Genomic DNA, 26461 nt, shown 5'->3' on the forward strand with positions numbered 1-26461 from the left:
GGTTTATCGGCTAGGGTTGGGAAGTGATCTAGAAAAAGGATAGTTTTAGAGGGAAGAAAAGGACATGACATCATGTCATAAGAGGACTTCCGCGTCATCCTGGTTATTGTTCTTTGTCCTATCCTTTCCTTCAAATCTTTTACCTAGCCCTAGCCTGCAGGCAATAGTTTGCCTGCTAAGGTAAAGAAGAGGTCTAAGGTCGAGCTCATCTTTCATTTTGAAAATTTTGAAAAAAAAATCGTAAATTAAGGGAGAAATTAAATACTCTAGTATTACTATTCACTTTTAAAGTTTATTATAAAAATAAAAATAATACACTGTACAAAAATACAATCACAAAGGTCCTAATATGTAATAAGGCCATCCCATTTTAGGTAACTCTAGTAAAGAGTCAATAAAAATGAGCATACTTTTGCAATATTTTATCATTTCTCCTAAAAGATCTTAATTCTAGAATTATAGAAACGGAAGTAAAAACCATAGACTAGATAAATAGATATGTTAAAGCTTTTTATGAATTTACAATCATTTAACTATTTTTTTCTACTACATTATATTCTAAAAGTATAACAAAATTACGAAATGAATCTGAAAAAAATCCAAATTGAGCAAAAATTAAAATAGATTTTTAAGAATCAGGCCGGGCTGTATATGGCAGAAGGTATGTTAACGACGGTTAATGCTCATATGTACTCCACACCGGCTGCCCGCCAATCTTCTTATATGTTTTTCTGTACATAAGTTTTATACCGTAGATCCTGAAATTAAATAACCACAAGTAAGGTCTTATCCCATTAATATGCCATCAAAAGCTACCATTAGGAGAAACTTTCACTTCAACAAGATCAGAACCTGAAGCATCTTGTTCTTGTGCAGGATCATCAGTTGAATTGGCTTCAGCAGCTTCAACAAATGCTGAAGAAAGCTCACCGCTTAACTTACTCACTGTCTTTGAACCGATATCGTACATATAAATTTCCTTTTCCTTGGTATCTTCAGATCTACAAAAAAATTTTATTTCAACTAACCAGGGCAAAACGTTTTCATAACCAAAAGACACATGTCTCGCAACTTCCTTAGAAGAAGATTCAATCTACTGTTAAATCTTCTAATAATGTAAGAATTTTTTCTGAAGATGCTATCATCGTTATCAAAACACGTGTCGGCTACATATAATAAGCTTTTTGGTAAGTTTGCTCTTTAGATTCTTACCCTGTAACAAGTAAAACAACAGCCTGCTTAGAAGCTGAAGTTTTTTTCTCATGTTCCAAAAACTTAAGATAATTTTCCTTGCTAGGATCATTTAGCAGCTCCTTCAAAGGCTGATTTTGAATAAAGTCAATGTCGTCATTAGGTTTAGCTTCTCTTGTGGGCCTCGTCGAAAAATCGTAACTTATCGGAGCCAATACAACGACGCTAGAGATAAGTTTCCCTTTTAATTCTGGTACGTCTGGGATTGGGAATTGCGTGCCGTTAACTTTAAGAGGTAAATACCTAAAACCAAATATATCACTTATCAAACTGTTATATATACCAACAACTACCAACTCACCTATTGTAAGTATTATCATTTAATACAACAGGATCGACCTGCTTAGCATCTTCACTAATATATGCTTCTTGGACTTGTCTTCCTTTCTCAGTTTCTGGATCATATTTCACCACTTTCATTTCAACACCTTGTTTTGAACTGGGAGCCACTTTAACCTCACTTACTTCAGATTCTTCCGCAGACATTTCCGCATCATCCTGTAATGAAGTAAGTTCTCTTCTACCAGTTAAAGCTGCAACCTGTGGTACTGGTTCGCTACCTGCGGCTGCTAACTGTTGAGCACCACCTGAAGAATGTAAAAGATGCAAAATATCCTTTAGGTCTTTTCAAGTATCTTACCAGCTCCGTAAAAGTTTGCCAGTTGCTCTGGTGGTAAAGCTGACAGCGGAATATCTCCAACTTTATCATAATCTAAAATCGAAATATCAGCATTGTTAAGGATGCCTGAAGAAAGAAGTTGCTCTCTTAAATCATCAGGCACTTCATCAGGTAGTTGTGCTTCTAGAATTTTTGGATCTTTGGTGGTCGTTGACGGTTTCTCTGGTTCTTTTGTCGTTGTTGTGGGCTTTACAGTAGTAGTAGTAGTAGTACTTGGATAGGACCTTGAAAATTAAATTTATATAAACAGTCATTTAAAACTAAAAAAATCATACCTTGTAGTACTATACCCAATTGATCTCTGATTTCCAAATACCTGGTTGCTACTTTGCTGTCTATTCAGAATTTCATTCGACTGTTGCGAATGTTGTCTAGAGTTTTGATTATTCTTCACCTGTTTGTGTGCTCTAACGTTTTGGTTTTCTTGGGAGGAAGTAAAACTTTGCTGAGGAGAGTCCTGTAGTGGTAAAGACTGAGTTAGCTGACCTGTTGCCGGATCTACGACAAGATGTTGCTCGAATTTTGGGAGGCTATGAACAAGCTCGCCTCCTGGAGGCAGGACATTTTGTGCAGTCCTCAAATTGTTTAAGTGTTCCTGATAGTGCGATTGTTCACTCGACTTGACATTTTGTTGTAGTTTCTGTTGATATTGATTAAAATTTTGTTGGACAGTCTCATGTTGTAGAACAGCAGGGACTTGCTGAATTGTAGGCTTATGTTGTTGTTGTGGCTGTTGAACAAGCTTATACTGATTATTTACTTCGGCAAAGCTCGGCTTGTGCTGCGTGACTGATTGCTGTGCTGCACTGAATCGAGTTTCTGGTCTAAATTGAATACTTTGACTCACGTGAGGCAAATGCTGAGCGGCAGATTGTTGATGATTAGTCACTTGTGTCGGTTGAGGTTGATTAAATGATTGATGGGGTTGATGAGAGGGTAATGGTTGTGAAAAGGTTGGCTGAGAAGGTCTTAAATTCTCAAATGGAGTGTAGGGGACAGGTTTACGTTGCCCTGGAGGTGGCACGTCTTGAAATTGTGGTTGCGTTTGATATCTAATCTGTTGTTGTGCAGGTACTGAAAAGCTTGGTTTAGATTGATATTGTGCAGGTGGCGGATGAGAGATCGAATGTGCGAAACTAGGAAATGCTGATGGTTTTGATTGTTGCTGCGAAGGAGGTGGGTTTGATGGTTTTGTATATGGCGGGTTTTGGTAAGGATATTTAGAGGGAGGGAAAAATGGTGGCGGAGGTCTACTGTTAAATTCTCTGTTAGGAGGGTGACTGTTAAATTGGTTAGAAGATGGAGGAAAGTTACTGAATGGTCTGTATGGCTGTGGCTGTCTATGATCGGTCCTATATTCGCTTGAATGATAGAAATTATGCGATGGCCTTTTAAAGTAAACATCTGAAAATGATGATAGCTGTCGAGCTCGTGGGAATTGTTCTTCAGCAGGTGGACTAGCGATAGGTCCAGGATAGTCTTGAGGCTTACTTGATCTCTTGCCATAATCAAAGCCTTCCTTACCAAAGGTTACTTTTATGTCATTACCAGGACTGTGGTATACTTCAGAATCTGGCTTAATAATCGTTCTTAATGTGGTACTAGGCTTGGGAGGTTCTGTCACTTCATTAGAGTACCCAGTTCCATAACCTGTTTCGTATCCTGAAGGCTCAGGTTGGTCCTTCCATTCTTCTTCTGGTTCCGGCTCTTCGGGAACAACAGGACTTATTGCCGGAATTGGCTTATCGTAAATAACCGCATCTTTACCATAACCATTGGGATTCTTTTTATATTTTACATAAAAAACTTGCACCTCCTCCTTTTTCTTTTTTTGCGGAGGCGGCGGTGCTTCAGTGGGAGGTGGTGGCAAAGTAACATTCGATTCCTTAATAATAATTTCGATGATAGGTTCCGGCTCCTTAATAAACACGGGCTTTTCGATGTACTTGATCAGCGGCTTGTGTGGTATGTAGATCGTGTCTCCACTTCCTCCACGGTCAATGGGGTCGCTCACATGGTTGATATCCGTTAGGTCTTGACTGGGATCTATAGCGGGGGATAAAGTGTTAGTATCATACAAGGGATCGCGTTGAGAATAGTGGATTAAAGGTTCCATTTGAACAGCGTAAGGAGGTGCGGGAAGAGAATATGGTCTACCTTTACGATAAAGACGGGGTGGACCCGGATGGTACTGTGTTGGTTGGGAGAATGGGTGCTGGGGTCCATTTGATATCCTTCTTTCTAAGTGGTACGTTTGTGGGTATCGCTGTAATATACCGTAATCGAGTTGGCGTTTTTCTTTTTTCTTACTTTCTGGTTCCGATGAGTGGGCTACCGTTAACAGCGAGCATATCGCTACCTATTAGAGAAAGAAGTAGTCAGTTAATGAAAATTTTATCATTGTTTGATTATGGTTATAATTGCACTCTTTGTAAATACTTTTATGTATATAATTGATTCCCTCATTTTCTGCCATATTTAGCACAGTAATTTTAAGTTATTTTGATTAATTCAAGTCAGACTATTAGTAAATAAATCCAGTGTAAATATATATTCGAATAGTCTTAAGTGATCGTGTTTAGTGTGTACCTGTAAAATAATTAAGTTGATTATTTTTGTGCAACGAGTATTTTAATTTAAACCTTAACGAATAGTAAAAACGCTACAATATTATTATTGTCAGCGTTCTGTTACATATAATCTTCTACTTAAAATCAGTGTGCCAATAAAATGTTTATTGTCTCATATCTTTCAAGCACCCTATTAGGCTACCAAATTGATTCTTATTTATTTAAAGAATCTTGTAGCCTAAAAAAGAAAGAGAAAGTTTTTCAATTAGCATTCTGGTTAATTTAAAACTTTAGGAAAAATTGCGAGTTCTCAGACTAATATGCTTATATATTTTTCTTACTATTTGAAATTTAGGGAGAGAAAGTTAATTTTCATTTGGCATTTTTTTTATATAGGAGAAGGATGCGTCAGAAATCGTAGATTTTGGTTTCCTGTTGTTGGCATTTGGTACCTGGATCACAATGGTGGTTCGAATTTTATGCAATTTATCAAGTCGATTAGATTTTATTTGATACATATCTGAATAATTTTTGGTAATGATCAGCGTGCGTGTAGTATTTTTTTCGATCGTTGAAAAGGTAAAGAATTTGCGATTTTCGAGCCCTTTGGTGAATGAGTGTATCTTATCGAAAACTATAGCAAATAAATAAAAGCAACATGCCGACATAAATGATTATTTTTATTAACGATTTTTTTTAGACTAGAGCTTCCAAAGGTTCAACATTTAAACAAAAGCCGATTGCATAAAACGTTATGTAAATTTTCCATTTGAAAATTGCACATTGCACTTACACAACATGCCCGTTAGTAATCGCACTTTCAATCGTTGTTCCTAAGCAAACAAAATCAAAGAAAATTTCTGTACACCGTACTATCTTATTGGATTTCTACATCGTTCTAGATAACATCCATTTCTATTATGGCAAATCGGTGAAATTATTTTCTTCTTATCGGGTCTGCACTATTTTTATTTTAACTCTCTAGCAATAAAAATGCATAAAAAGTAACGCGGTTGGCACTCCAATCCATTTTCATGTATCGACACAAGAACAGAATGTTTTCTTTACAGCCATAATTGTTGTTAATGACATTGGACGGTTGGCAATTAAAATTCTTTCAATTGTCAAGGCGGATCAATGATGACTTTTATGGACCTTATAAAGACGTTATCGTTTATAATGTTGCGGAGTGCGAAGACATCACTTTTTAATTAAAACTATCTGATAGAGATGAAAGCAGAATGTTTATAATGTGATTAATTAAACACTCTGCAGAAGTTTATTTATTAAGGATTTGGTATTTAAAGTTGATTAACACTATAGTTCGTTAAAATCTTATAGCCCTAGCTAGTAGCACAGAACTTCCGGGTTCCGCCGACCAAAGTTGATTAATGTCGGATGTGCCTAGAATGTTTGTTTAGAAATGTTTTATATTAATAAGCTTTGCCTAGATCAAAAACAATTTATTTTATTGACTATATATTTTGTGCTCATTTAGAGCATACTTTCTAGACTACTTTACCAATCTTGAGAATATTTTTATTAATTAAAAACAATGTTTTTGAAAAGGTTTTCGTTAAAGAAACTGCATTTTTTCCAAGAGTTCTATATAAGAACGTTTCTTGTACTCAAAACAGCTTTCTCAGTAAAAGACAACTTTGTTAGCTCTGTGTCATGTAAACTACCCATAGACAATAAGTTCTCAAGAATAAAACATGATGGAAATGTGAGTATCCCTAATGCCCTTAATGCCTCCGTGCAATCCTGTCTATAACCCAGTCCTACCACATTTCTGACCGCTTTACATTGCTCAAATTGAGGCAGCCCGAGGTGCATGTCCTCAAGTTGGAACACCACATGATGAGACATGCGAAAATCGAAGACTGCGAAATAACTTGCTCGAACCACAACTTGAGAAATGAATGTCCACTAATCTAACTATATGTTCATTCCATAATATAGGTTGATGTGCACTCAAAAATTTTAGGATAAGGCCTGTATTAGAGCCTCCCAGATCACTTATGTCAAACACTATTCTGCAAATTTTTTCCTACTTTAAGCAATAGTTTATTAGATGCGAAACAAGCTTCAGTCTTCTCAAACGGAAGCTGGTATTATATTGCATAATCTACTGAGTTGCCATATACCATGATTCATTCATATATATCATCAGCAAATAGAGTGAACTTACTTTCTTGGCTTATGTTTAGATTTTCCTTATTCTTTTACATCATAAGACTCTCTACGAAGAGAAAATTAGTACGCCAATGCATATACGTGGACCTTAATTTTACTAACCCCGCCACTGGGTCTGTCTGTCATTCTTGTCGGAAGTCACTATAGTTTTTACTCAAATCATATGTGCACATTGCACCGTTGCTCTTTTCGGGGCCTTGTACGATTTACGGAACACTGAAAAAGCTTCCACTCCTCGACGTATAGATGGCAGTAACGGAGCGAAATTACTATACGGACTGTCAAGCATCAAATCATGTCATATAAAATATGGCCATTTTTAATAGTTTTTTAGCTTGCAGAGGCTTGCTTTTTACTTCTGCCGAAAAACTGTGCTTTATTAATCACATTTTGCGAAAAATCTTTAAAAAAATAATCTGTTCTCATATGTAGCACAAAATTTTTCTAGTGTTGTTCTAAAAAGGCAGTGAATTATATTGTTGTAAAACAACTGAAAAATTTTAATGCGAATGTAGAGATTGCCGATATAGCATTTTCATAAGTAGTTATTGCAATAAACTTTTATGTGAAAATGGCAAGTACAAATATAAACAACAAAAGTGACAAATTGATTCTGAGAAGAACAATCTGTTGTGTTAAATCTATGTATACCTACCAAAAGGCACAGATTTCCTGTTGTTTTACCAGACTCAATATACAAATGTATTTAATACTTATGTTCAGCTTCAACTCGGCTTGAAATCATGAAAATCTTAGTAGTAAACAATTTGAAATTCTATGTATGTGAAAATTATTTAACTCCTGATTCATTCATACCGAATTCAAGGATTTAAATGTAAATAGTTTTCTTTGTGACCATCCGCAAGGTCGTAGCTTTTAAAATAGCCGACATATGGCATTTTTGATGCCCATTTTTGGGCTCAAAACTGACGTCAAAAAAATACTCGATTTCTTAGTTCTGCTCGGATTCCCTTATAACCCGGTATTTTCGTGATCTACTAGATGAGAGCAATCCGCTGGTATAGTTAGTTCGAATTAAAATTTCGAAAAAAAAATGATTTCTGAAAAAAATCGATATGGGGGGGGGGTTTACCCGAAAAACGAAAAAAACTCAAACTTTGAAGGCTGATATCTCGGCTTCTATAGGAGCTATCGGGAAAATTCCAACGGGTTTGTCTTAGTTTCGTCATTTTGAATTCAACGAGACCATCCACAGGGTCGTAGCTTTTATAATAGCCGAGATAAGGCATTTTTGATGCCCATTTTTGGGCTCAACAATGCCCCTTATCTTGTTTTATATACATATCTGTAATATATTACTTTAATTATAATATTAATATTGTTATTATTTGTGTGATTTTATTACGTATATTTTAACTTTTTACTTTTTTTTCTTACTTGACTTATGTAAATCCTATTATAGTATTTTGACATGAATAAATTAAATTGAAAATTGAAGAAGGATCCTTAAACCAGATGCCATACCTTCAGTAAGCATTCTAGGCTTAATAAAAGGTAAGTTAGAATGTTCTTCGTAATCTAACCCAACCCACTACAGGTGGTAAGCTTAAGCTTAATTATTAATGATAAACTGTTTGTTCTTAAGCTTTAATTTAAGCTTAACTTAAAATCATTCACAGACATTCCATTTAAAACTGTCTCTTTTCAGACCATGATTATTAAGCACTGACACTTTTGATCACATAGAGCAGCAGCCGACAACAGAATATGCTGACGTGAGAATTGAATGTTGGAAATTACACCCAGGTCTTTAGTAATACCATAGTATCCTAGATAAACAATATGTCAAAAAGGGGTAAGATTTTATTTTTTTGATTGATTTTAAAAATTAAAACTGCAAAATACGCTTTTTATTTCTAAACATTGGAGACCAAAATAAATGTGAAGCTCAAATAACACCAAACCTGAGAGAAGAGCAATTTCACCAGTACAATGCAGTTTCAATGCATATTTATTGCTTCTTTCATTGCTAATTTGCTGTTATTTATTTAATTTATAATATTTACTAACGAACATTACTAGTAAAATGAGTACGGGGTAATTCCTTGGTGATTTTATTACATTTTTATCGGCTTCATACATTTACTATAACCTTTTACAACAGTGTAGAAATTCTACTTTGCAAACTTTGCTCTTCATACAACAATGTTCCTAATTAAACTTGTAAGTTTATACATAGTGGTATTCGGATGAATTTTGATATTTTATTTAATGTTGTATAACTGTTAATTTTAATTGCATAACTTCGAAATTTTTTGCTACATTCTCTTTATAATACAAATATACATTTTGTCTTTGGTTGATAGTTATTTAACTTATAATATTTTCTAAGAAACATTACTGGCTAATTGAGTATACTGGCTAATTGAGTATACGGTAATTTCTTGGTCATTTTATTAAATTTCTATTGACCTATACATGTACTATAACCTTTTGCAACACCCTGTATAAATTCTACTTTACAAAGTTTGTTCTTTATACAACAAAATTTGTAATTAAATTAAGTTGTAGAATTAGAAGAATTTTTATATTTTAATTAATGTTTTAACAAGCGAGTACAATTGTTAATTTTTATTATCCATAGCTTGTGAATTTTTTGTTATAATCTCTTCTTATAATATAATAATACATTTTGTGCATATTTTTTGTTTAATTTCTGAAACCCAGACCTATTATGTATCTAGTAGAAAATAAGTCTTTCAGGAAGTATAGTACGCAAATAACAAAAAGTGACTTTATTTAACATTGGGACAAAAAAAAAACTCCAATATAACACTGTTTCAATCTGACTACTACAATTTTAAAAATAACCACACATTTCACACTATTTTAAAGCGCACGGTATGGTAGAGCAAAATTAAAACCTGACGCCATAATCAAATTTTAAATTACCCGCTATTATGACGTCACAAACGCATTTCCACTTTCGGTTAGTACTACTTCTCAACCTTGAGAGGGTGCAACAGTCAATCGACGTTCAGTGTTCTATTGGCTCTTATGGGAGTTTCCTATCTAAGAAGTATTAATCTATGGCTCTTTGTAGATTGAGATTCGCTTAGAATCTTAGAATATAAATTACCATCACATCTTCATTAAAATATGTAAGTGCATTAAAAAACAGTGTTTCACTGAGGTGAGCAAGAAACAGCCCAGAAAACCGGTCATCGAAAAGCTCACGCCAAAACAGCTTATTAATTACCGTAAAATGGGGTGAATAGAAACAGTTTCGGACCTTTCCTACTCTGTTGCTAACATGGTAGTCACCTTTTTGACAACAAAAAATAAGGAATCTACAGGTCTCGACTTGTAGATCAAAAAGCGCATAATAGATTTTTTTTTTTAAATAGAGGTTTTTCCACAAAAAAAAAACGCTCTTTTTCTTTTCACCCTTAATGTGGGGTGAATAGAAACACCCATTTAAATTGGTCAAATTTGCCACACGAGTGCGAAGAGTAACACCTGAAAAAAAATTTAAATTGATAAAAAAATATAAACACACAAAAAAACTGACAAAAACACCAATTTTACAAAAAAAAAAACATTTATTTCTATAGAAATGTAACAAGTTTGAACATATTACTTAAATTAAACAACTTTGATGCAAATTAAATTTTAAAATGTTTCTTCTTGACGTAGATGCTTCTATCTCGTCATGAACTGGGAAAACCTCTCCAACAACCTGGCTAAAATGAAAGGTAGAAACATCCGGAACTTCTGGAAATCCATAAATATATCCTGACGAGTGTTTAGTCGGGCGACTTTTTAAGAAAGTGGCTTCAATGTCATTTTCTATAATATTAATGATTTGTCCGATAAAATATTTATTTCTTTGTCTATTTCGATATTTTGTTGGAAAACACACCAGAAGCCAGGTTCTTTTATCTATTAAATCAAGCGAAATAGGAGAAACACATCGGAACAATTTACCCTGAAAGCAGACTGATGCTGATGAATTATTTGTATCCAACTTATTCTCGGACTTATCGGTGAAACTTGGTAGTGCAATGACCATTTCTGTCTGTGAGTCTGCATCTGAAGAATGATCTTGGTCTTTTTCCATTTCAGAGTCTTAACTTGAAGAATTATCTTGAGCTTTTGCCATTATTGACATGAAATTACTAAGGGTTAAATTTATTTCCGGATCTGAATCTTCATCTAAGGTTTCTATACGTCTTTCTAAATCATTATCCTCTTGATTGTCTCTTTAAACGTGCTTTCAAAATCTGCACTTGTAACGCTTTTGCCAGCAGGAACTTGAATTTTACGACGTCGACTCTTCACATTTTGACCATCGCCATATCTCATTGTTCTTAGAAGGTTTACCAAAGAGCTATTAAGTCCTTCTTCAATGTTCTGATTCTCATCATTTGTCTCGTCAAGATTTTGCTGCGGAAGGCGTCTCAAGACTTCATCTCTATCTAGTGGAATTCCAGACTTTCTAAAACCAGATTGTATGTTTTTTCCAGCTTTAGGCTCAATAGCCTTTGACAAGTCATTTAGCAAGAAAGGGAATCTGTCCTTTGGAACCGTGCAATGCTTCGAACCAGCCCTCATTTTCCATTTTTTAAGGATCTGTCGCCAAGCTGTTTTAAGAGGGCGGAAAAAATGCCACGTCCAGAGGCTGGGTCAGATGAGTAGAGTTAGCCGAGAGAAAGATAAATGAAATACTATTTTCTCTCCAAAGAGATACCGTACTTGCAGAAAAATGTGAACTCAGATTGTCGCCAATTAAGTACTTCTTTCCCGGTAGATCTTTTACTGCAGGTATGACAGTTCTCTTTACCCAATCTGAGAAGGAAATCGCATCAAACCAACCTGATGGACTTCTATTAAATCTGACGTCCTTTGGTCCTCCAACTGTCCAAGATGTATACAAATTTTTAGCTTTGTAAACCACGTATGATGGGAACAATTTTCCATCAGCTGAAGCAGCGTACATAATAGAAACGGTTGACTTCGACGTATTGCAAATACGTTCTGGATAGCGACAGTCCCTTTTCGAGATTACTTTCTTTCTACCCGGATCGTCAGTTAAATTTGTTTCGTCGTAATTTATTATGTTTGATGGCGGTACATTTTTCAACTCCGTCGCTAAATTGTCAAAATAAGCATTGATAGTATTGGGAGAAACAGCAGCTCTTGAGCGCTTGATGTTTGGGCAGATTCTAGATCATAATTAATTTTTGTAACGTTTTAAAAAAGAATAGACTCTGCCAGGGATATTATCTTTAAATCACGTTATTGTTTTACCTCTACTGTCTAGGTAATTTTTTATCATCATCGTGACGTCCAAATGGTCAAGTGGATACCCCCAATCAGAACAAACTATTAGTTGATGGACTAAAATATCTTCTTCTTGTTTGGTTAGGGCTGTTTGTCCTCCATGACGCTTTAGATTTCGGTTTTTGTGGTGCCGATAAAGCACAGAATAATGAATCTTGTATGTTTCGTGAGCCACTCTATAACTCATCCCGCTGTCAATTGAAGCAAGTGCTATTTTTAGAGTTTTTTCATCAATTTTCTTATATGTTTTACCTCGAGGGTCCGATTTAAAAACGCGAGGCATTTTCCTGCAAAAGAAAAAACAATTATGGGGATAGAGACAGCGGGTGAATAGAAACAGCGTGTTTGTATTTACCCAAAAATTACTTAAAATTGACGTTATGTATTATATTACATCATAGCAAAAAAAAAGCAAGACAAGCAATTTCTGAAATAGGCAATGTAAACCAGCCACCCATTTGAAGCGTTGGGAGGTTTAATTCTGATGTTGATTTTTTTTAAAAGAAGTTTCCCGTTTTTGTTGCTATTCACCCAGCAGTTTCTATTCACCCTATTTCACGGAATCAGTATAAATTAAAAACAAGAACGGATTAAGCATGCCAATATTTAACATAGTACTTGCTGACGACGCATTGACCAATCTAACGCACTAAACTATATGAATACTGGGAATTGCTAGGCTATTAAAATCAAGTTTTTCCTAATAAGAAGTGCTTGATGCAATCAAACCCTTTGCTTAAGTGACATGATGTAACCAAGAAAAAGCAAATGATTTCTGAATGTTCAAATGATCAGACGAAGATCCTCGAAAACTCTATATACATTTTCACCCACACTCCCATCAGAAATTATAAAAATGTTATCAAAAAAAAAACAGTTTGTGAAGGCTTCAGTTATGCTGGTGCTGGACGTCTTAAAAACGTCTTAAAATATTTCTTTTTTTTACATGAAAACAGAGAAATTAACTGACAAATTATTAAAATTACCTAAGAAAAATTACAGAAATCAATGCCATTCTGCAGTAATTTTAATTATGTAAGACTTTTATAATTTCTATCAAGAAGACATCAACATTTGGCATATAGAATGCAAAATACAAATTTAACATTACAATGATAAAAATGTTCGTGGCTTCGCAATTCAGGAAGAACAATAACTGTTCTCTTCGACCATATCTGATTTTAATAAGTAGTCATTTATGCATCCACACTTTATCTCTCAATAAATCTTACACGGATCACTGATCGCCCTGTATTCTCTTGGCTAACACAAATGAAAGTTACATAAAGACTGCATACTGAGTTTACAATTTATGTCATAAAATCTATTTAATATTACTTTTATGGGTATGGGTATGCTTTTTCCTTTCAAATTTTGTATGCCAGTTGTTTGCATTAATTAGCGAAATAAGCCCGGCGAGGATGAAATTGTAACACATTTTAGGTCTGATGCAATTTATTCGTAATTTTTTTGATCAACTATTAGGAAACCTTCACAAGAATTAAGGAAAATCAATTAAAGATCTGGAAAAAATCAAAATATCTTTAGAGAACCATTTAATCAGTGTTAGTTTTCTAATGAGAAAACAAAGGTGGTGTTTCTTCATGTCATCCTAACCCAACCGTTAAGATTGGTAAGCATATCAGCGGCAATTCGTACATTTGTGAAAAACTATGAAGCCAAAATACTATTTATAATTAGAAGAGGGTAAGTGGATACTAGTAGTAAGTGGAGGTAATGTGTAATTGTGAACTATTAACACAAGTTGCATATCTAATTCTTTTAATTTACTTGTCAAATAGGCAAACCAGTTCGGTAAGCAATGAAAAGGTTCTTCTTTAATATTTTATCGTTCCTTCATTAAAATGAAGAGGACCGAAGACCACCATCGCATACGTATTTTAACACTTCTTTTTTCTTTGGACTTAAATAAGCCTGAGGCTGGGGCACTTACCTCGATTTAAATGGCAAACAAGGAATGTACGAAAAAAAAAGTCAAGAATAACCTTTAGCCGCTAATGTTGAAAAGTACAGACCTGCTCAAGGACTACATGCATGAATAATTTTCCGGAAAAAAGCATTTACAAATGAACATTTTATTGGAAAAAAACTAGATAGCTTTAGCTTCATGTCCCTAATGGGACTTCATCATCTTCATCATCATCATTTTTTCCAGAAACAAAAAGAAGTTCATGGATGGTATGAAGTGGATGGATGGTATGAAGCCAACGAAACGTCAGCAACTCCTAGTGATGATTCTACAAACGAGACAAGGTTCTGGTTCATTAAAAACATTTAAACAGTTAAACGTTCTCCACTTATATATGAATATTTTAATGATGCCTCTATTTTTTTCCATATCATCTTGGTTGGACCATATCGGAATTAAAGTGGTGAAAGGTTTTTCATGATGCAGCACTAATAAATAATTATTGTGTCATCAATAATAGCCGATGTTACGGAAGAGATAACGAATTATCCGCCTTAAAGAAAACAGTAATAACGCTCAACGCCTACAAAGGTAAATGGATTGTCGATTTTTTGCCTTTTAACCTATAATAGTATTGTGTTATGTAAGTTTCCTTTCCATTTACGATCTATTTGCACTTATACTTGTGTATCTATATATTTGGTCTGGTTGGTTAATTGAGCGGAAAGAATTGTATTCTCGAGTTGATAATGCCATAATGCTTAACTTACATAATAAAAAGGTTATTTGGCTAATATTTTATTATTATCGATTCATTAAAGTACATCGAAGAGGGCTCTATTAAAAATATTTTGCTATTGGGATAAGTCGAGAAATAGAAATATTCCATTACATGCTTTGCATCAAGTCTTGCATTCTTCTTAAGATAAGTCGCCCCAGTCTCTGATTAGAAAAATATCATGAGCCTCAATAATAGGACATATCCAAAAGTTCTCACATAGAATTTCTCTCCAAGAAAAAGGAATCAATTAAGCAATCCAATGCAGATAACAGTGACAAGTTTCTTATTCAAAAGAATCTATGATTTACTGGTCTTCTTCTTACCTAAGTTGTCTTCAGATGAGAGCAACATTATATCCATAACTTCCCAAGGCCCTACAGCTTACCTGTCTCTCAAAGAACATACTTCGTTACATTTTTCTCAAAAATGTTGCGATTTGTGCTTGTCATATCCTTCCAGCTGAAGTTTATCAGCATCTGGAGAAAAACCACAATTTTTCTATGCTAAAGCTTCGTTCTAACCTTCCTTGGTTATGATTTGAATATAATTAATTAGGAATGCTTTGAGTTTTGATTATCTCATCTTTTTTTCTAATACCTTGGAAAAAGCTCAATCTCAAAATACCTTTGAAGTACTCTCAAGCAATACATGTTTTTAATACAAATTGTAGATAGTATGACTTTGGTGTTTTTGTATTAGTGAAAGAATACCAGGATCCTGGATGCAATCTTAAACGTGTTTATATATTTTTGTACAGTTTGATACCATGGTTCTGCCTAGCTTCTCAGTATTAAGTTCCTCTGGTATATGTTCCAGAACTTCATAAGATGTTGTAGGGATTCACCTTTTACAATTGAGTCTCCTATTTTTGTATTTAAAGTCCTCTATATTTTTTTTCTTTAGGTGCTGAGTTTCTTAATTAATTCCGAAATCTCTAAGAAAGCTTCTCTTATTCCTCATTTTTAATCGTCTTATTTCTTGGACTAGTCCTATTTGACATGATTTACCTATTTTTTGAGGAGCATTTACTATTTGCAGCATAGCAGGAATCGATTCACAGAGAGTTTTTTATGGGTGTTTTTGTGTTGGTTATATTAGCACTTAAAATAACTTTTTTCCAAGAAACCAATATCAAATACGAACAATTTCTCGCAAGCTCAGGAAAGTCAATACAGAGCGTATAACTGTCATTCTTATAAAAAAATGGCTTCAAATAAATAACTAATTTATTTAATTTTTCATAATGACTCAACACAAAAAAACACTCAAACCGAAATTAATGATGATTAAGTCAAGGCGAAGCGGTAAGTTACAAGCGCTTCTCAGTTTTGTCACGAAGAAAGAAGAAATTTCGTTACTTTCCTTTTCAAAGAACATACCTGGGCCAATAAGCGGCGTGCTTCACCGTTAACCTCTTTCTTACATCCGCAGTACGCGATGAGTAAGAGTTAAAAAAAAAGTGAATTGCCATTGAATTATGTATTTTACTCATTATTATTGCCATAACAATGCCATTATTCACACGCTGGCGCGCCTACAGGCGTCCTTCCTGCTTTTTGTTTAAGAGGGTTGATGAGTTGCGACAAATTACCTTGTTCGGAAGTAAAGCTCCGTAACAGAGATTAAATACCTGAATTCTTTAGAGATGACTTTCCCATTTAACTTGAACTCCATATCGTCGACAAACCTGAAAAGTTTGTAGATGAAGGATTCATTTCTGCGAAATTTCTTCTTGTAAAGAGTTTTGCCCTTTTTAGAATTGCCTTTGGTTTATCCACTTAACCTACTTACTACTTTTGTTTTGATTTTCTAGGAGTAGCTTACTGCTACTACTACTACTACTAACTATACCTTGGCTTTTGGTTCTTGTAGACTTTTTCCTTTAGTTTATTTAATTAATTTATTGTAAAATAAGTAGAAATATACTTAAGTATGACTCCTGCTAGCTTAGTACTAGATCAGCAATAATAAAAACGCTAAAAAAGTGTCAGTTTGTCCATCACCAGAATATAAGTGTGATAAGAATGTTCAAATACCTTAAACAATCCATTCGTATACTACAATATTATATTTGACTATTCCTTTGATTGTCTCTTGCCTATTGTAGATCTAACTTTTACCTTCAGTTATCACACAAAGGAAAGATCACCTTGATTGAGTCGGTTTGGTTCCATTTATAATGTGCTCTTTTAATGAAAGAAAGAAAAAGTTTAGAAGAAAAACACCCAGGAGACGCCACACAGCTAAGAGAAATTAACAAAGAGATATCCAAAGCAATTCGAAGAGATGTAAGGTTACATAACATTGAAAAATTATCCAAACTAATAGAGGAGAACAAAATAATGAAAATACTAAGGAAAAAGTCATCTGAAGCCAAAATACAAATATTCAAGATTACAAATAGTAAGACTGGCCTAACCACGACTAATAAACAGGAAATTCTAAAAACTATGCAAGAATTCCATGTGGGTTTCTACAAGAAAACGACAATAGCGGAAAGGAGGAAACATAAACATTTCCAAAAACAAAAAAACCAGGGGTCAGAGAATATATCAGATATCACACTACACAAAATTAACAACAGCTTAAAAGACCCGAAGAAAAACAAATCACCCGGTGCCGACGAAGTTTGCATTGAAAATATGAAAATGGGAGAAATAGCACTTCATAAAATACTAAGAAAATGATGCAATGCTTATCTGAGAAATATTACAACGCCTAAATAATGTGATAAGACCATTATATTGCTGCATAAGAAAGGTGATATAACCTAAATACAAAACTACATCAGCTTACTGTCGCAGATTTATAGACTCTTCGTAAAAATCATTAGTAAAAGGTTAACAACATAATTTTTATCAATCAAACGAATAGACAGGGTTCCGTAAGAGCTATAGCACCAATCATTACCTCTACAAGGTAAAAATTCTTATTAAAAAATATAGAGTACATACAGTAAGCCTTTGGTGCTCGTTTTCGTGGACTACGAAAAAGCTTTCGAATAGTGTACAATCGTAATATGTTCAAAGCCCTCGCCGACTGTGGCCCATGGTTACACCAAACTTATCGAGCACATTTACAAGGCAGCGAATGCATAAGACTCCATAAAGATACTACCTCAAATCATTTACTAATCTTTTGGAGTACATGTTCAAGCGCACTAAGATTGAAAACTTTGGTATTCACATCAATGGCGAGAAGCTGGCAGCTTTGCCTTATCGACGACCTGCTATTAATTACAGACAATTTGATGAAGCAAAAGAGATACTAAAAGAACTGGAACTAGCATCGAAAGAAGTTGGGCTGAATAGCAACATCAGCAGGACCAAGTTCATAATAAATCTAGTCACCAGTAAAAATCTAAAAGTATGGTCCTATAATTACATCGGGCATGAAATGCTTTGATGAGACAATCAAACTTGTGAAATCGGCAGAAGAATAGGTCTTACCTGCGCAGCTTTTGCAAAACTGAATTTACTCGTATAACCAGTGTGTTCTGCATATGTTGACACTTGAAGCCAATGTACTGTCTCTAACAAAGCAAATGCAAGCAAAATAAGAGTGACACAGAGAAGCATAGAAAGAGCCATCTTGACTCTCTCTGAAAGATAGGTTTCCGAATACGGAGATTAGAAGAAGAAGTAAAGTTACGAACGCCATCGTAATTATATCAAACTGGTAGGCCACGTGGTGATGGTGGTGATTGAAGCAATGCAATAAGGAGACTATCTTGGAGGATAAATATCTTGGTATCATGCAAGCTTAAAAAATAAACAAAACGAAATAAAGCTAGAAATGTCCAAGTTATAAAAGCTATTAAAAGCATAACAGCAAGGATCTAATAAAAGCCAGTAATATGTATGCTTATACCGCGCTTAGTAGTCTTTTGCATCATCAACTGGAGCCAAACAAATATTGTGAAATTAAAGCGGAAAATTAGAGAATGCTTGAGGACGAACAAAAACACCGTTCTAAAAATGTGATAAAAAGGACGACGTTGCCATGATGTGAAGGTGGAAGAAAAATCACTATTCCTCTTCTTGGCTAAAAAAAGCTCTATAGAACTGCAGAATTATCAAATCTCAATCAAGCAGTTTGCCAGGTCGGCCAGTCCATGAAGGAACGATAACCGAATGATCACTAAAGATCACTTCGTAGCAGAGCCGAAATGAACCGAATGAAAGCAGTATGGGATAGAGAGAGGTGGAAATATTTATATACAGCAGTAGACGACTATACAGCTGTTTGATCATGATGATGAAGCTCTTTTAGACCACCCAGATACTAATTTTCAAACATCGTCGTATAAAAACTAATACATTTTTTAAATATTGATTGATTTTCAAGATCTGCTCTCATACAATCTCTTTGCTTGATAACTCATTTAAATGTGTTTTCAGAAACCTCTTAGTGATATAAATACCTTTATATTTCCACAGGGCTTCTCTATCAAACCTAAGATTCGAGATATAAGTCGATATTTTCAGCTATCACTGATGAACATTCTCAATAAGCTGAACATAAAATTTATAAAATCAGTAAGGTCACATTGATTATGATTCCATATGGTATAAAGCCATGAATAATCAAAATACTACGAAACTTCATTCTTAAATTGGCACTTTTTTAAGAAGAATATTTAAATTACTTATAGGATTCTTTTATACGCTACTTTATTGCATGTTAATGAATGCTTAAATTCAACCAATCCTGCTAATAAAATAATTTGGTGGTCAAATCCAATAGAAATTAAAAGAAAAGAATTACATCAGCACGTTGTTAGTCAAATAGGTCTATTTGCAGTTGAGGGTATGTTGTGATATTGTTAGAGCATATAAAATGACGATAACGCTTGATAATTTTATTGATACCATCTGATTTGATTCTTAAGAATATGACAATTACTGTATTTCTTACAAGTCCTGTATTAAATCCACTTAAAGGTTGCACCAAATAAAATTATATAAGTTGGTAGTAAGATCCAGAAGGCCTCAAAAGAAAAGATCCAGACCAAATAAATGAGTGGTGTGTATATAAACGTATATATTCTTAATTAGAACTGAATTAAAACCTCATTCGTATCCTATTACACCCTTGATGGGACGGAATCAAATTGATAATTAGATTAGCAGGGTTCAATTATAAATATTGGTCAAATACGTTGTTAGTCAAATTGTAGAAGTAATGATTATTAAACCTAATGATCGAGGCTTTCCAATAATTGCACTTCTTCAAATCAACTGTTTTATTAGAGGAAACTATATTTCTTACGAAAATCTGTATTAAAACCACTTGCAGTTCATTTGCTCCATTGGATTAAAAGATAATTTGATAGTTAGATTTCAAAATGTTCATAGAACTACGTTAAAAATATTGTTGGTCAAATATGTACAATGGCAGTATCAGAGTAGCAGTAATTCTAAAAGTGGTTGAAAAAAATGCATCTTTTGATGCATTTTGTTATTTACAATACTAAAAAAATATTTATAAGATCCATAAGCCTTCAATGAAAGCAACAAATTTATTAATGTTCAATCACTCGTCAAATCTTCAAACCTTAAACAAATTACCCTTTAGGGATCAACTCTTCGATCATAGAACCACATTAGTTTTAGACCTGTCTTAAAAACACCTTTATTTGTGGGTTCTATTGCACCATTGAACCACCTGTTACTCAATTTAATGCAACTTAAATAAACGAATGATACCACAAATCGGCAAAACGAAAGGATGGCCTGTACACAAGACACTCGGACTTTCACATACATATTTTAGACTCGTATATTTTGATGGGGTCTTAGGTAATTGCCAATAATAAGTTGACGTTATCCCTGGCCTAGTTTCCATGAGAGGTTTTACTTAGTTGCAATAAATTCTAAGTAAGATGCATGTTGTTAAGAAATGTCAAATAAAGTGCGAATTTTTTTTCTATAGCTTTTTTCCATTATTGATAAAATGAATAAAAGTTGTATTAATGAATTTGCTCCACTAAGCCGTATCACCTAGGAACCTCATAACATCTTGCTATTAAGCTTTATTAACGTGATTTACTTTCATATATTTGTTATAATAAATAGATAGTCGAATCACTTGATTTATTCTCACAAAAGGTAGATCATAAATCATGTTAAAAAATAATCAGTTAAGTTCACTAAATAATGTCACTGTCTTGCGAAAATTCTTCTTTAGCAAACAACCATCATGTTAAGAGTTCTTTTGTGGTTGACTACGATCATTTGAAAATATGATAATTATTCAAATTAAATATTGATTCGGAAATGAGGACGGCCTTTAAAGAAAGTGCTGTCTTGTTTACATTTAAATGGTATCAGCGGTTTTGAACGAAGGAATGTTATAATGGGTAATGTGGTTTTTAATCCGTTTTCGGATTTATTAAAATTAAAAGATTAAAACCGCTGATTGGGTTGTGTATGACCTCATTAAAGAGTTTGTGAAGAAAAGTTTGAAAAGTGAGAATGTTTTCTCTATAACCGCGTAGTGAATAAAGGAGAACAATTTTTATTTTTAGTGACCTATTAAAGTTGTAATTTACATTACTAAGAAATATCATGGGTGTTGTTTTAAATTTATTGCAAGTGATAGTATCTGACATATTTTGAGCATTGACATAATTTATTTCACTAAATATTTATCCTAAATTACAAAACGGATTTTGATTGAACGAAATGCTGACGAATTATTATCGTAAATGTGTTGTTTTATCCATCTTTGCACTTATTAAAAATGAAATTAATAAAAATACTAACAAATAAACAGCGAATTTCCCATATCTTGATAGCCATCTCTTATCAAATCCAAATATTAATTCTGAGAGTCAACATCAACTGAGATGTACCTGTACTGCCTTCAGCCGACTGCTGAAAGAAGCTTACGATAACCACGATCTAAGCATTCCAACTAAGCTTTTTGTTTATAACGCTTTCGTAATCTTTGACATACGTTGGTAAGACAAACGTTAGTGGTCTTTGAAAAATATTATTAATGATACTGGAAATAATTCGAAGGATCAACAAACCAGTATTGATGCAATATTCATCAAATACCAGTTACAATGTACAAGTCACGTAGTCCAGATACACGACTTCCTAAGACAATTTTTTACGGCCAAATGAAAGAAGGATAAGGAAATCGTAGTAAATAACAAAAAAAGTTATTAGAGTTCGCCCAGTGCCCGTCTTAAAAAATGTCAAATCAGTAACCCTGATTAAGAAATATTGGCCGTCAACCGTTCTTTATGGCGACCACGAGTAATGCAGGAACTTGATCTCTGGGGACAGGGGATGATTACATCATAATTTTCACGATTTTTTGTCAACAAGATTTTTATGTAAATGATCATGAGTACGACATGTTAATCTACAATTTATCCAAAAAGTTTAATTTTTATACAAAAGGTTAATTTTTTATAAATAATCGCAGGTATTAATTAAAATACCTGATGTCAGTCGAATATTGTGAAACCTCAATAAATCAAAACATATCCATCCTATTTAGTAATTTTTATAGTTTTGATTTACCGAAAATGAAAGCAATAGACACTATTTTTGCGAGGAAATGCAACAGCCAAAGGCAATGCTCAGCAATTAATAATATGAAACAAGGTTTTGGACGTGGATCAGGTTTTCCTTAAGAATATTACTTAGACCTGATCAAATGAGCAAAATATTTATAGCATCATATTACTAAGGTTAAGGACTATGATAATATATATATTTTCCTTAGTACATTGTTTTCGTACCCGAATAAATTTTCCAATATTCGACGTTTAGCAGCTTTCAGCTAGAGAAATAATATTCCATGATCTAGAATATTCCTTTTAGAGCATAGGTACCTTAATCCGCTATCTGGCGGAAAATTCGAATTCTTAAGCTCTAATTACATGGACAAGGCAAACAGCAAACAGTTAAATCTTCAACAGATGGCGTTCTTGGTCGATTCTTGTGGATCGACATTAATGTTCGGAAGTTATCATTAATGCTCATTGCAAACCTGATAGCCTTTTAAAAATTAAACTTTTTAAAAGTTATAGTGTCTATTTATAGCTTTCCTTAGGATAACTACCAGAATAATATTCTGTTGTGTATGTTAGAGTGTCCTTATACTTCATCTATAATATACCTTAATACGCAATTTGGCGGGCAATTCAAATGTTTACATCAGAAACCAAGCCAAACATCACCAGTAAATGTTGTCGCAATCCATTTCAATTACCTATCCCCAAAAGCTGGTTTTTGAGTGAAGCGTGAGGTTGTATATAAGAATATAACTTAAAATAAGTTTCAATTAAAAAAATTATAGTAAAAAAACTGGCAGATCAAACTAGCACCGATTAAAGACAGCAGTTTTATCAAAATCAGATTCGTGGCACATGAAGAACGACTTCTTAAGAATAAATAAATAATACTCAATTCGAATTTCAGAGTGGACTCGGCACTCGAGAAGCTTTCTTTTCCCTAAATGTGCTAATACAAAGATGTAGGTACATGAACATAGATGTTTATGCTCGTTATAGTAAAGCATTCGATTGCGTTAGGCATCAACAGATGCTAGATATATTATCAGCAAGGAGATTGACAAGTGAGACTAGACAGGGAGACTTGACGGATGCTGTGTAAATGAGGAAGGGAGTATGGCAGAGGTGCATTTTGTCTCCGCTCCTGTAAAACTCTGTTTTATTTGATCAATGGCAAAAATATTGAACAGGTATCATCCTTCAAATATGTTGGCATTATAAGCAACTCGCTGTCTGAAGCTGATGCAGTTCTCTACCAGTCTTGATTTGAGCTTGGAGTTTATACCTTCAGTGAATTATACGGTTGTGAAGGCTGAACTCAAAGAGGCTTTTGGGATCTATGCATACATTCGTATCTCAATAATTGACCGAGTTACAAATGAAGAGGTATTAAGAAGAATGAAAGAGGCAAAAAAAGAGTTATTTTAAAGAGGGAAAAATAAGATACATACGCTATCATAAGAGCTATCATAAGAGGCGCAAAATACGAAGAACTGAGGCTGATAATTGAAGGAAAGATTTAGAAGAAGATCTGTTCGAAGTCGTCAAAACTCGTGGTTGAAAGATATTTGAAGATGGTTCGGGTGCACTTCGACTGAGACTTTTAGAGCTGCTGTATCCAGGACAATGTTAGCCTTATGGATCGCCAATCTCCGTAAAGAGAGAACGTGATAAGAAGAAGAAGTTTTTCAGAATTTAAACTTTATTAAAATGTATATTTCTTTTTAGTTAATTCAGTTTTAGTACTAGAAAAAATTTGAAAAGAAATTTTGATGTTTACCAGCTTGCAGGGTCCAACTAGACCGAACAGCATAATGAGAATATTCCGTTGTGTCATTGGAGTATCTTTGCGTTGCTGATAATATATCTTAATATACTATTTAATGGAAAATTAAAATTTATATCCTCGCGAAAATTTAAATATTATCAAATATATTGGATTTAAACATTTTGACGGATTTAATTTTTATTATTTCTTTGTTTTCAACGGTTTTATTTGAAATTTACGTATTTTGTAATATTTTTGGAGGAAGCCCAAGTTTTTCCTACTTTTTATGAAGAAGTTAAATAGTAAAAATCCTTCAAAATTTAATATGGATATACTCCATCAGATAGCGTATGATTATTGAGGAGATATAAATTGAATCTGCGTAATGTTTGATTTTAATTTTCTTTTAATTGAATTAATAGAAGATTACTTAAATTATTACTCAAAAAAGTGAGGCACAAATTTATAAAAGCGCATTTTTAATGTTTTGGCCTTTATCACAAATATACTAATTGACATTTACACTCAGAAGGAATAATTTTTTAAACTTAATTTTTTGGCACAAATATGATGCCTACAAAATCAAACTAGTATAGCAGCCAAATGAAGATGATTTTGATCGTCGTGCACAATTTTGTGAGTAATTTAGTAATACATCGGGAGAGAAATTTGCTGTAGAATATCTGTTTCTCGGACGAATGCTCCTTTTATTTATATGGTGAAGTCAATAGACGCAACTGTCATGTCGATACTGGAGGGACACTAATCCATCATCTATTTTGAGAAAGTTCTGCAGGACGCCATCAGTCCCAGAATAACTGAGTTACTTGAACAAAATGATAGAAAATGAATTGATGTTTTAACAAGATGGGACACCACCACATTATGCTGCTGCCGTTCGTCATTTTTCGAACGACGTATTTCCTGGACGATGGATTGGCCGGAAAGGTACAGTAGAATGGCCTTCTAGATCTCCCGATCTTACCCCTTTGGATTTTTTGATGAGGTCATCTAAAAACCTTGAAGATCTTCGAAATAGAATTGACAACGAATGTCAGTTAATAATGCCCTAATTGTTCACTAATGTGCGCAGACTTTTTGAACACTAATTATATTTTGTATGGACGTCAACGAAGATCACTTTCCACATTTAGTAAAATAGGTGTTAGAAACTTTTAATTTTTTTCTTTTAAAATAAGGTTTATTTTTTTATTCACATTCTTCATATTTCTTGAGAACGAATTGATAAAATAAAAAAATAAAAATATGGCTATGTCGAGAATAAAATTACCTGTAATTCAAGGTATTACTCGATACCTATTCCCTCTTAAAAAAGTTGACATGGGGACTCTGAGAGATGAGGGGATACGCAATTTCTGTCAGTAAATGTCCGCCTCAATATTAAATTTGACGTGTTCGGCCGTTTTTGACTAAATAATTTATTTTTCAAGATTTTTAGGGTGAACAGTTTTGTTTCGAACACCTTGTACTTACCTTAATGTAAATATACTTTTATATCCCAAGGAATCCACTAAATTTTGACGTTTGAATTAAGGTATCTTTACATTACTTTTTAAATATAGCTTAATACGAAATTCAGCGAAAAGTTTAATTTATGCCCTCACAATTACCACTATTTTATATTTTTATTTTAATTAACGTTAAGTTACATAAATAGCTAAATAAATATTACAATATACTTTTTCATCTTATCCAAAAATCCCCAAATTTAAAATAAATTAAAGTTACTTCCTGTAAACAATAATACAACCAACTCTACTTCTTTGAGAGTCATCAGATCATGACTGAACTTTCAACAATTCCCATACTTACACAAAAAGTGATAATCCTCATTCTGTGAAAATTAGAAAAAAATCGCACTCGCGCACTATCCGATTAGCGATTGACTTCCGCGGAAATATTTAAAATGCAATCCTGTCTATAATTGGCAATCCGAAACTATAATCCCGGAGCCAAAAAAAAATTGATAAACTTATCGTTTTCGAGAGGTACGATTATCGACTAAGTCTGAGGAAGCTGGCCGATAATACCGGCAATCTCTTGGGCTGTTGCTTCTTCGGCGGTCCGGCGAGAGGGGCTGTCACAGGTGTGGGAAGAAAGGGGCCCCCCTGTTGTAGAAAGTGGATTTTTGTTTAGCCGCGGGCCTCTTCTATATGTGAATACCATACCGCGGCAACTATTACAAGAGATATGGTCTAATTTGTGAATTTGGTTGACAAAGATAAGAGTTGTGATCTTAAAACAAGATTTTCTTTAAGTCACATTTTAAAAAGCATTTTTGAATTGGTTGACATAAAAATTAATCTAGACCTATATTTCTGTTCATATTTTAGTATAAAAAGTCCTTCTCAATTACGAAGCGGTTGACTTGGTTGAGCAAATTGTATATTACTTAAGGGCGGACCTATAGGAGGCTTAATTGCGAAT

At 33.8% G+C, this 26461-nt stretch overlaps 1 protein-coding gene across 2 annotated transcripts; it reads right to left on the bottom strand.

Moving 5' to 3' along the window:
• Positions 1 to 272: 272 nt before the first annotated feature.
• Positions 273 to 26078, bottom strand: LOC126743163 (RNA-binding protein 33-like). 2 transcript variants are annotated; one of them, XM_050450141.1, is made up of 8 exons: positions 25847 to 26077; positions 4088 to 4289; positions 2206 to 3976; positions 1892 to 2154; positions 1553 to 1838; positions 1213 to 1494; positions 817 to 1001; positions 273 to 758 (listed from the first exon to the last, which is right to left on the bottom strand). In XM_050450141.1, exons 1-8 carry the CDS (start codon positions 25865 to 25867, stop codon positions 745 to 747), a joined length of 3024 nt encoding a protein of 1007 aa, XP_050306098.1. In that variant the 5' UTR covers positions 25868 to 26077; the 3' UTR covers positions 273 to 744. The 2 variants fall into 2 exon arrangements, with proteins under 2 accessions (XP_050306098.1, XP_050306097.1); XM_050450140.1 differs by having other exon boundaries at positions 2206 to 4289; positions 25847 to 26078.
• Between the last annotated feature and the right edge of the window lie 383 nt (positions 26079 to 26461).

Source organism: Anthonomus grandis, chromosome 12 (genome assembly GCF_022605725.1).
Source record: "Anthonomus grandis grandis chromosome 12, icAntGran1.3, whole genome shotgun sequence".
NCBI lineage: Eukaryota > Metazoa > Arthropoda > Insecta > Coleoptera > Curculionidae > Anthonomus > Anthonomus grandis.